The sequence below is a fragment of the Mustela putorius genome, unplaced genomic scaffold (genome assembly GCF_011764305.1).
Source record: "Mustela putorius furo isolate JIRA1106 unplaced genomic scaffold, ASM1176430v1.1 tig00000095_pilon_pilon_pilon, whole genome shotgun sequence".
NCBI lineage: Eukaryota > Metazoa > Chordata > Mammalia > Carnivora > Mustelidae > Mustela > Mustela putorius.
Genome location: NW_025421280.1, coordinates 40,757,697 through 40,768,340, shown reverse-complemented (window position 1 = coordinate 40,768,340; position 10,644 = coordinate 40,757,697). Strand labels below are relative to the sequence as shown.

The 10,644-nt window shown below is 65.6% G+C and overlaps 1 protein-coding gene across 3 annotated transcripts in view; it reads left to right on the top strand.

Annotated features, from left to right (window-relative positions):
• The first annotated feature begins 3,048 nt into the window (after window positions 1-3,048).
• STK11 (serine/threonine kinase 11) overlaps window positions 3,049-10,644 on the top strand; it is a 20,089-nt gene continuing 12,493 nt past the window's right edge. For all 3 annotated transcript variants that reach the window (XM_045087891.1, XM_045087902.1, XM_045087905.1), the window contains exon 1: window positions 3,049-3,772. In XM_045087891.1, the coding sequence (XP_044943826.1) occupies window positions 3,483-3,772 (290 nt within the window). In that variant the 5' untranslated portion in view covers window positions 3,049-3,482. The remainder of the gene's footprint in view (window positions 3,773-10,644) is intronic.

The following is a 10,644-nucleotide window of genomic DNA, read 5'->3' as shown; positions in this document are numbered from 1 at the left end:
GCGGGGCGGGGGGGGGGGGGGGACCCAGTGTGTGTCCGTTCACCCGCGGTTGGGCGTGTCTTTCCCCACTTCTGGCTCTTGTGACTCGTGCTGTTGGGCACAGGGCGGGAGTTTCTGGGTGGGCTGCGGGCTCATGCCCGGGACTGGAAGCCGGGCCACGTGGAAACACTGTATTTAACCTTTCGGCTTTTTTTCCAAAGTGGCCACACCATTTGTACCAGATTTCCAGTTTCTCCGCGTCCTTGTCAACACTGACTACTGTCCGTTGTTTTTGTCACGGCCATGCCAGCGGGCGTGAAATGGTTCATCGTAATGACGTATTTCCTTTCATCCGCCATGTCCAGGACTGTCATTTCATTGTGCAATCAATGCAAATTATTAACAAGATACTGTATACCTTTATACCTTTTCACGCAAAGCCTTGGAAATCGTGTGTGGCCACACAGATCATCTCAGTTTGGACAACCACGTTACGAGAGCTTAATGGACACACGTGGCCAGCAATACGGTCACGGAAGGCACAGCTCTCAGTGCCGAGGACACAAGAGTGACCAAAACAGATTCAGCCCTGGTCCCAGGGAGCTCCCAGTCTAGTGTCCGAGATGGAAGAAAAATGGATAAAGAAGTACATGAGATGATTTCTCGTGGTGACAAGTGTGGAAGAGGAAATCAGACTGATGGCGGCTGTGCTCTAGGGAACAACCCAGGGGGCTTCTGAGCCGGCGCGGTGCCTTCAATGACTCTTCTACAACAGTCATCAAACATGTCCTGAGCCCCTTCCGCGGTGTCTGTCCGTCAGGAGAGGAGAGTAGGTTCTGTGAAGGAATAGGACGCCTGCAGACACAGAGATGTCAAGAATCTGGAGTGTAAGCCGGCAGCCAGCGCAGGGATTTGTCAGGCGAAAGCCCCTCCTGTCCTGCTTTATGGGTGAGACGGTCTAGAAATGGTGATACCTCTTCTGAAATGTTTGGTGAAAATTTGCCACTGAAAGGTCTAGGCCTTCATCGTCTTTGCTGAAAAATTTTTTCTCTGTTACGGGGCTATGCTGATTATGGTTCCCTGTAGGTGAGTTTTCATTTTGGTGTCTTTGGAAGCTGGGTGCCATTTACGGCCCTACAGTGGAATTGATGGGCGTAGATGGTTTCTAGCACGTAATCCTTTTTAATAGCTCTGGGGTCTGTAGTGACCACCTTTCTCTCATTCCTGGCGTTGGTCATCTTTCTTTCTCGGTCAGTCTGCTTAGAGTTTTGTCCTTTTTTCAAGATCACTGCAAAGAACATCTTTGGGTTTTACGATTTTCCTGGTTCTTTTCCTGTTCTACTCTTGGCTTTCGCTCCCATCCTCGGATCTCCTTCTCAACAGGAGTTGGGGGCTGCAGGTCCCGCTGGAGTGGCCTCCCTGCCCCTGCAAGCTACACAAATCGCCCCCTCCGGGACACTTGGGAATGCGATGGGACTCCTGGGGGCACACTCAAGGCCTCACAAGCTGCTGGGGAGCTCACAGGTCTTGGGCTCAGAACTCCGCCTGGAGCCGATGGGGTCCGCTCCCAAAGCGCCCACTTTGGGGCCGCAGCCAACCAGGAGCTTCTCCCAGGACCAGCAGTTTGCTGCGCCGAAATAATGGCCCTGACGGCCGCGGGCTCCAGGGCAGAAAGGGAGGAACCGAGGGCACAGCTCGTGCACCCCGCGGACCCAAGCCAGAGCGCCTGCCAGCGCCGGGCCAGCTGCCCTGCGGGCTCGAGCCCCCGAGCCTCCGCCGAGGCCTGTGGCCTGCAACCGGCCACTCCGCGCCACGTCTTTCTTGATCTCTGAGGTCATCTCCGGGCCCAGCGCGCGGGCCGACAGGGCTCCGACCCGACATCCAGACTCGGACTCCGCGGCCTGGCCGCGCCCCCGGCTTGGGGCTCCTTCCTGACCCTTGACCTGGCCTGGAAGGGGCGCCTGGGCTCAGCGGCCCCAGCAGGCGCCCCCGGGGTCCCCGAACCAAGGCCCCCGGCCCTCGAGGGCTCTGCCCGCCCCGCAGCCGTTCCCCGGGGGCCGTTGTGGCTCCCGACCTCCGACCCCAAACCCGAGCCGCTCTGAGGTCAACACCGCGGGCTAGTCTCCCCGCGCCCGCCCCCCGCCAACCCCTCCCCGCCGCCCCGTGACGGGCGCCTCCGCGGGCCAATGAGGCGAGCTGGAGCCACCCCCGGGGCGGGGCCGAGAGTCAACCAATGCCCCGCTTGGGCGCCCGCCGGGGTCCAAACGGCCCAATCGGCATTGGCGGCGGGGCGGGCCGCGGGGGCGGGGCCTTCCGGGTCAGCCAACGGGCGGGCACGTCGGCGGCGGGGGGGCCGGGCCCCGCGGCGGGCGTGCGGCGGCGCGGTGGCGCAGGGCGGGGGCGGGAGGTAAACAAGATGGCGGCGGCGTGTCGGGCGCGGAAGGGGGAGGCGGCCCGGGGTGTCCGCGACTGAGGCGGGGCGCGGGGGGCAGCGGCGGCGGGCGCCGGCCGGCTCCGCGCCGCCTTGCATGGGCTGGGCCTCCGCGCCGCCCCGCCTGCTCCACACGTGCGGCGGCTGCGGCGGGGGCGCGCGCCGTCCGGGCGCCGGCGGCCTCGGGCACCCCCGGCCCGGGCCTTCTTCCTGCGCCGCCCCGGCCGCCCGGCGCCCTGCGCGGCCCCGCGCCCCGCGGCCCGCGGCCCACGGCGTTCGCGGCCGAGAGCGAGCGCGGGCTGCCGTTGGCGGCGGGGGGCGGCCGCTGCGGGGTCCCAGGCCGGTGTGCGGGCGCCGCGGCCGCCGCCGGCTCCGACGGAAGTTGCGCCCCGCGGCGGGAGGGCCCCGGGCAGCCCCCCGGGCCCCCGACGCGCGGCCGGGGCTGGCGGGGGCGCACGTCGGTGCCCGCCGCGCGGTCCGGAGAGGCGCCTGCCGCGGCCTCGGGCCCCCGGGACGGCGGACCCCGCCGGGAGCCGCCCCCGGCAGCGCGCCCGGCGCCCGGCGAAGCTCGGCGGCGCGGCCCGGGGCCCGGTGTGGGCGCGCGCCGCGGCCCGCAGGGAATGCCCGGCCCGGGGAAGACCGGCTCCGGCCGCCGCGCCGTGCGCCCCCGGAGGATGACCTAGCGCGCGGGAGCCCCAGCGGCCTGCGGACGGCCCCGGCGGACGCGCCGGCCCGACCCGACGCTGCGAGGCGCGCGGGCACCCAGACTTGCGACGCGCCGCGCCCTCGGGGGCCGGGGCTCCGGGCCGGGCGCGCCCCCTGAACTCGCGGCGAGGACAATCGTTTCTTCGCGAAGACGCGTTTTCTGCTTTTTCCTTCTTTCTTTTCCTTCTTTCTTTCGCGTTTTTGTTGACTTTCGGGTTTTCGGGTTTGTTTTTTTTGCTTCGTGTTTGGTTTGGGGGTTTTTCTTGAGAAGGGAGTGGTAGGGGGACACAAGGCGGACCCGCGCGCGCCAGGGCCGGTCGGTGAGGGAGGTCAGGGCCGCCGGCCGGAGTCGGAGGCCGCGTCCAGGATGGAAGTGGCCGACCCGCAGCCGCTGGGCATGTTCACGGAGGGGGAGCTGATGTCCGTGGGCATGGACACGTTCATTCACCGCATCGACTCCACGGAGGTCATCTACCAGCCGCGGCGCAAGCGGGCCAAGCTCATCGGCAAGTACTTGATGGGAGACCTCCTGGGAGAGGGGTCGTACGGCAAGGTGAAGGAGGTGCTGGACTCGGAGACGCTGTGCCGGAGGGCCGTCAAGATCCTCAAGAAGAAGAAGTTGCGGAGGATCCCCAACGGCGAGGCCAACGTCAAGAAGTAAGCGCGGGTGTCCGGTCCGGGGCCGCGGGCGGTTCCTCTTCCTCCTCCTCCCCTTCCCGTGGAGCCTGGAGGTGACCAGCCCCTGCCGGGTGGTGCTCGCCGGGGCAAGTGTTGTCGGAAATGCTGAAGGACTCCGAGGGAGGTGGGCGCCTGGCTGCGGCCGGGAGTCCCCTTCCTTCAGTTGGGGGGTGTGCCCCATCCCCCACCCCCCTTCCCCCCCGCCGCTGTGCCCAGTGGAACCAGCCCATGTTCCTTTGGCCCCGGGAATCTGTGTTCCTGAACGGCCCGGGCCGCCACCAGCAGGCTTTCCGCACAGCGGGCAGCTGTTACCAGGGCCAGGGCCGGGGAAATGCGATTTGTTTACCCTGTTGGAGGGGAGCCCTGCGGCTGCCAAAAATAATTGTTTGCACTGGCCTATCGGTCAGCAGGAGGTAACCTCGCCTTCTCTCGCTCACTTGGGATGTGACACTGGACACAGCCACGGCTGCAGGCCCAGGTGGCTGGTCCCCCCGGGAGAGGGATCAGCTTGTGCCCTGGCCAACTTTCTACCCGAACTTGAGGCGCGGGCCAGCTCCGAGGCACCGCACAGGTGTGGGCGTCCGCCTGCAGGAGTCTTCCAGCCCCGCGGTCGGCAGCCCCGTCTCCGTCAGGCGCGCTGTTTTCCGGAGGGGGCGCCCCTGCTTGTGGCTGCCACCCACTGGGACCCCGCCCTGCCTGGGCTCACCCTCCTGCCAGCCTCCAGTTTCCAAGAAGGGGTTTATCTCGCGGGCCAGGCTGCGGGCGGGCCAGGCGGCGGGCGGGCCAGACGGCGGGCGGGCCAGGCGGCGGGCGGGCCAGGCGGCGGGCGGCAGGACTGAGGCAGGACCGAGGCACGGACGACCTTGGCCGTCCTGCTGCCGGCCCTCCCTGCAGCCCCCTCCTGGAAAGTGCCGCCCCCTGTCCGCTTTCACCCCTCCTTCCTGCCCAGCCTGCACTCCCGCGTCCGCTCAGCTCCGTTCACTTGCTCTGGGCCGGCCTGGGTCTGGGCGTGGCGACGCGGTGGACGGAGAGAACCGAAGCTGGGCCCGCTCCGGTGTTGGTGCCGAGCCGGTCCGAGCCGTCGTCTGCCGGTGCGGTCCAAAGGCGGGTGGGCGGTATGTTGAGGCCTCTTGACGGTTTTCGTGCCCCAGCCTGTGGACGCGAAGCAGGGATGGCCCGGTCCCCTAGGGCCCATCTCTTACCTGAGAGGTGGTACTGGGCAGTACCGATGTACTCACCCCCCCGAATCAGAGATCTACGCCCCCCCCCCCAGCTGCTGGCTTCAAAGTCAGAAGCTTCTGGGGGCTGTGGGTTGGGGGGGCTGTGAGCACCTGTGTCCTGGCTTCCTGAGTCCTGCCTCCGGAAACATCCCTCTCCCGGGCTCCGGTTCATCTTTGTCCTCCTGTCCCCTCTCAGGCCCCCTTCCTGATGATGCCCGGGCAGCAGGCTGCTCGTCTCCTCGGCGTGGTTGAACTCTGCTGGTCGGAGGTGGTGCGTGTGTGCCGGCGGTCTGGCTGGCCGCGTTGCTCTGTGCTGCTCTGGGCCCCAGGCCCCAGCCTCTGGGGAGCAGCACCCTGAGGTTCCCAGAGTCCCTGAGTCCCATTCAAGGGCTCGGGCTGGGTTCCAGACCAACTGATGTGCACTCAGAGGCACACAAGCCCACCTTGCTGGCTGTCCTGGGGCACTGGGTAGCCGCAGAGTGGAGCGGGTCGCGGATCTCTCTGGACCCCTGCTGCAGGGGGCAGGTGCTGTCGGGGTGGGCAGGTGCCTCTTGCGAGGGCACTCATTGTGGGACGAGGTGTGTGTTTGACAAGGTCAAGTTAGGGGACCGGTTGCCACCCCCAGGAATTCTCTTGTGCTCCGTGGGAGACGCACAGGCCCAGACGCCGGCCGGAGGGTTGGAGAGCACTGGTGTCCCAGTCTCGGCCCCCCCGAGCGCTCAGCCAGGGCCCCAGGAGCTTGTGGAGACTCTGGGTGTGCAGCAAGGATCTCAGTCCCGCAGTGCGCGTCGGAAAGCCCTGAGGGGAAACGGAGGCCCGGGACGCAGAGTGGGGGTTCCCCGGCTGGCTTGGCCGTGAGCATAAGGTGTCCCTGCCGCAGGGCGTTGGGCCCGTTTCATCAGCTCAGGGCCCGGCTCTCATAGGAAAGAAAGGGGTGTCCTTGCAAGGGGAGGTCTGGGCTCCCGGGACAGCCTTGCCGCCGGCCGGCTGCCCGGAGAAAGGGCTCTTTTGTCTCCGAGAGGCTTAATAAACTCCAGTAGCTTTTCTCCAACTGAAGTGTCCGGAACCTTCCAGACAAGTGTCAGGTGTCCCGACTTGGATCAGAAGCCTTTTTCGTCAAGAGTGATGTCTGACCAGAGTGGGGGCTGCGCGGGGCATCCCCCTCGGGGTGGTTTCCTCTCGGGGACTGCGAGGGCCTGTGCTAGCTCCCTCTGCCCTCGCGGCTCTTGAAACTAGTAGGTTCTCATTACAAAGCAAAAAGGTTTCAGAAAGCTTCAAGTGAAAAAAAAAAAGAATCATTCGTGATCTCCAAACTGACCCATCTTGCCAGGTTTCCTCCGGTCTTCTTTGGTGGTTTTGTAGATCTGTCCAAGCACTTTTCATATATCCCTATTTTTTTTTTAATTAAAAGATTTTATTTATCGATTTGACAGAGATCGCAAGCAGGCAGAGGCAGGCAGAGAGAGGAGCAGAGAGCCCGATGCGGGACTCGATCCCAGGACCCTGGGACCATGACTTGAACTGAAGGCAGGGGCTCAACCCACTGAGCCACCCAGGCGCCCTTCCTTATCATTTTTATTATTACATTTTTATCCTTTGTTGTTTTTAGAAAATTGCTCGTCCCTGTTTTTCTGAGAGGCCGTAGGATCCCGTGCACTGGTCCCGTGAATGTTGGGAAGAGGACGTGAGTGGGGTCTCCCTCTCTCTGGGGGCAGCGAGTGACCCGTGGCTGTGGGTCCTGCCGGCGGGGTTTCATGCAAGGAGAGGCACCCGGGCTGGGGCCAGTCGGGGGGCAGGTGGTGGTGGCTTCGGCTGTGCGGGCCGGTGGCTTTGGGCCGCAAGTGCAGGCCGGACCCTCGACGCCGTGATGCCGCGGCTCGCTCTGCAGAGTGCCCTGCATCCCGGGACGCTCTCTGGGGCTTTATCTTCCATCGACTCTTTGGGGGATAGAAATCGCTTGCTGCTGCCTGTGGAATGGGCACAGGGGCCATCACCGTTGGCCATCAGGCCACGGTCCTTGGAGCCCTGTCCTTCTGCCTGAGCCAGGCTGCTTTTCTGAGGTCAGGCGTCCTGGTGGCCTTGGCGGTGGCAGGGCTCTGTGGCCAGCTCTGACCTACCCTGTGCTGGTGGTTCTGCGCTGGAGGTGGGTTACGTTATGTCACAGTCCCGTAAGAAGAGCAAGGGTGTTTGAAGGGCATGTCCCCACACGTGGAGATTTGGGTCAGGGGGAGCGTGTACATGTTTGAGAAACTGCGTCCAGACTGCTTGCTGGTCCCTTGAGCCTTCCCAGCCGGTCTCGTCCAGCGGCTTCTGCCTCTCGAGTGACCCCCAGGAGCACCAGGCCCTCCCAGTCCCTGGCAGATGGGCGGCAGCTCTGAGCAGATGCCAGTGGCCGGGCGGGGGCCTCGGTGAGGCCAGGACTGTCTTGTGGTGAGTGGCGGAGTGGGTCTGTGGAGTGAGTGGGTGGAATTTTAGTGTGTCCCCGCTCAGAGCTCTGGGCTTTATTGGCTCTTGTTCTTGTCCCAAGTGGGCATGTGTCCCTCCCCCGCCCCGTATCGGGAAGGGTTCCACTGTGAGCCCGGGCTGGCTGGCCAGCCGCCAGAGGTGGCCGCAGGGGGGCCAGGCCGCTCAACCACCGTGAAGGTCCTGGCGGCCTCCTTGATGTCTGGTCTTTCGGGGCGGGGGGTCTTGATTCTGAAATGCGGGAGGCCCCCGGCCACCCTGGGCTCTGGGGGCCGTAGGGACGTGTGCCAGTCCTGGGAGTGTGTGGAACGCTGCCAAAGCTGCCCTTTATCCCAGAGCCGCCACGTGGCCGAGCTCTGGTTTATGCTTGCGACAGCCTCGCCAGTACGTGACCCGCGTACCCAGACTCTCAGCGTTGAGGCACATGTCAGTGCCGCGCACCCGGCTGTGAGACTCGACTCTGCTTCAGGTCCCCAGCAGGCAGCCCCGGCCCGTCAGCCGTCTCGCCCTCCCCGGCCCCTGCAAGGTCCTTCCCGGCCTCGGAGGAGCCTGGTCTGGGCGTGTCACTGCGTGGACTCACACCTGGCGGGGCCTCCTGTGTCTGCCTGGGCGTCGTGGGCTCGGTCCGTCCCTGGGGCCGCGCATGGGGGCTCCTCGCTCCTGCCGGGGCCGGGGACACTCCCGTGTGTGGGGACGCGTCCTGTTGTCCGTCCAGCCCCACGGGTCTTTGCGCTGATTCCACTTGATGCCTTTTATGGTTTGTGCTGCTGGAGACGTGCGGGCACGTGTCCACATTGAGCTCTGCTTCTAGCAATTTCCCTTGCTTTCGACTCCTCCCTGGACCTCTGGGGTCTCTGGTCCATATTTCTAGAAGCATCAGCAGAGGGGCTGGGAGGTGAGGGGGGTCTTGCTCAGTGTCCCTCTGGCAGGGCCATTGGCCCCTGGCCCGTCTCTGTGCGGAGGGGAGTGATGGGGGTTCGCCGGGCGGCTCCATCTCATTCTGGGCTGTGTGGAGCTGATGCTTCTCAAGGCAGTGGCCGTGGGCCTGTCCCCCTGTGTGTTCTGTCCGGGGCTGGCCTTCGAGGCAGCTACGTGGTGTTTCTCCAAGTTTGCGCGGCTTCGTGAGCCTCATTCGGTTTTTCTTCTGCTTCATCAACAGTGAACTGATAAGCAGCCCACTTGGGTCCGGCAGCAACCCCAGGGAAGGTTCTGGGCGGCAGCGGGGGCGGGGGGGTGCTAGTGAGCACAGTGCGGAGCCCCGGGGTTGGGGGGGCGTGGCAGGAGGCACCGCCTCCTGTGCCTCACTTCACCCTGGCCGAGCTGCCCGCTACAAGCTGCTCACTTGTAGGGGACGCTGGGAATAGAGGCGGTGGCCCTCAGTGCGCCCGGAGGCGGCTGGCTGCGTGGCGGGGCGCACCCCTTCCCGCGGGGTCTCTGGGGAAGCTCTGTGGCTCCCACGGCCCCTCCTGTGGGGTCGGCCGTCGTGTCCACTCGCTCCCGGCCTGGCGAAGGGGGCTGGCGTGATCCCGGTGAGCCGGCACGCGGGGCAGCCCCCGTGGTGGGCCAGCCCGGCCTTTTCCGTTACCACGAAGAACGCGCTTTACGGGCGTCGGAGCAGGAGTGGAGAGCGGTTTCCTCGCAGAAGAGAGGGCGCTGCCCTCTGCTGCGTGGAGTGTGTGACGTGAGCTTGTCCCAGAAGAGGGTCGCTGATTCGGCGGTGGTTCCCCCGTGGGCTCGGGGGGGGGGGGGGGGCGGCGCGGTCTGGGCTGGCTGGAGCCAGAGCAGAGTGCGGACCCGGGGGGTGGAGGGGGCGGCCTCTGACCAGGAGGGGGCGGCCTCTCCCCGGCGCAGTCACCGGAGGCCCACCGGAGGCCGCGGGGACTCAGCGCTCAGCGGCAGACTCTCCGGCCCCGCTTCCTCGGCACCTGTCCCCACAGGTGGCTGCTGCTCGGCTGCATAGAGGAAAGGCCTCCCTGTCCCAGCACAGGTGTTTTTAGTTTTATTTTTGTGATTTTTATGTTACTTATGTTTCAAGGACGCGCCGCACCAGCAGGGCCTGAGCTCAGCTCGCTGACGGGCCGTCCTGCGCTGCAGATGCAGCCGGCCGGCGCCGTCAGCTCATGGGTTTAGTCTGTGTCGTACGCACCCGCGGGGACCTCTTTGGATGGAGAGAAGGGTCCTGAGGGAGTCTCCGCACGGAGGAGGCCGGTGTGGACGGCTCGAGGAAGCCCCTGGCTCCCCGGGCTGCATCCGCTGACGGGAGCCGCCCCAGTGTGCCGGGGAATGTCGTTCCGGCGCCGGGTCCGCCCTGATGGTTCCCAGCCCCGTGTGCAGGCCCAGGAAGCTGGAGCTTGGAGGAGCTGGGGCCTGTCTCCGTGGCCGACCCCTCCGTCCACACTGGCCCCGCAGGGCTTGCTAACTCGCTTGCGTCCTTCATGGATGCCCCTCTCGTCTGGGGCGGTGTCGCTCCCGGGCCTCTGCTGCCTCCACTCTGGCTGCAGACCCTGGACAGGCGCCCCTGCAGCTGCCTCCAGGCCTGGCCGCTGACCAGGTGGTTCAGGGGGTGTCGGTCTGCCTGGGTGGACGGCAGGGGCCGGACGGTGGCCTCTGAGAGGAGCTGCTCTGCGTGTGCGCCAGGTGCACGTGGCGGTGGCCCTGAAGCCCGCAGGCCGGGGGGGCTGACGGGACACCATGTCGCAGAAGTGGGTGTCGCTGCCACCTCGCATTGCTCAGATGGAAACGGAGTGTCTGAGCCCCGGGTGCAGGGCACCAGAGTCAGGGCCGGGTGGGGAGGGGCGGGGGAGGAAGGTGGGGCCTGGCTTCCAGGGACCCCCTGCACTGGCTCTGGGGTTCGAGGGTCGGCGCCAGGCCATCACGGACCTTCTGGGTCCCTTACAGCAGAGCTTTACCTGACGTGGTCCTGCTCCTGAGGACAGCGGGTGGGTCTGGGTTCGTCTGTGGTTAGCAGGACTGGGGTGCTCCTGCCGCCGAGGGGGTGGGGGCCAGGCATACTGCTGACCACCCCCCCCCCACAGTGCCTGGACACTCCCGCAGAGACTGACCTGCCCAGAATGTCAGCGGGGCCAAGGGCGACAAACCCTGCATTAATTATTTGGAAAAAAGATTGAGTCTGGTCTCTGCTCACGCTGGACACTAGAGTAAATCCCT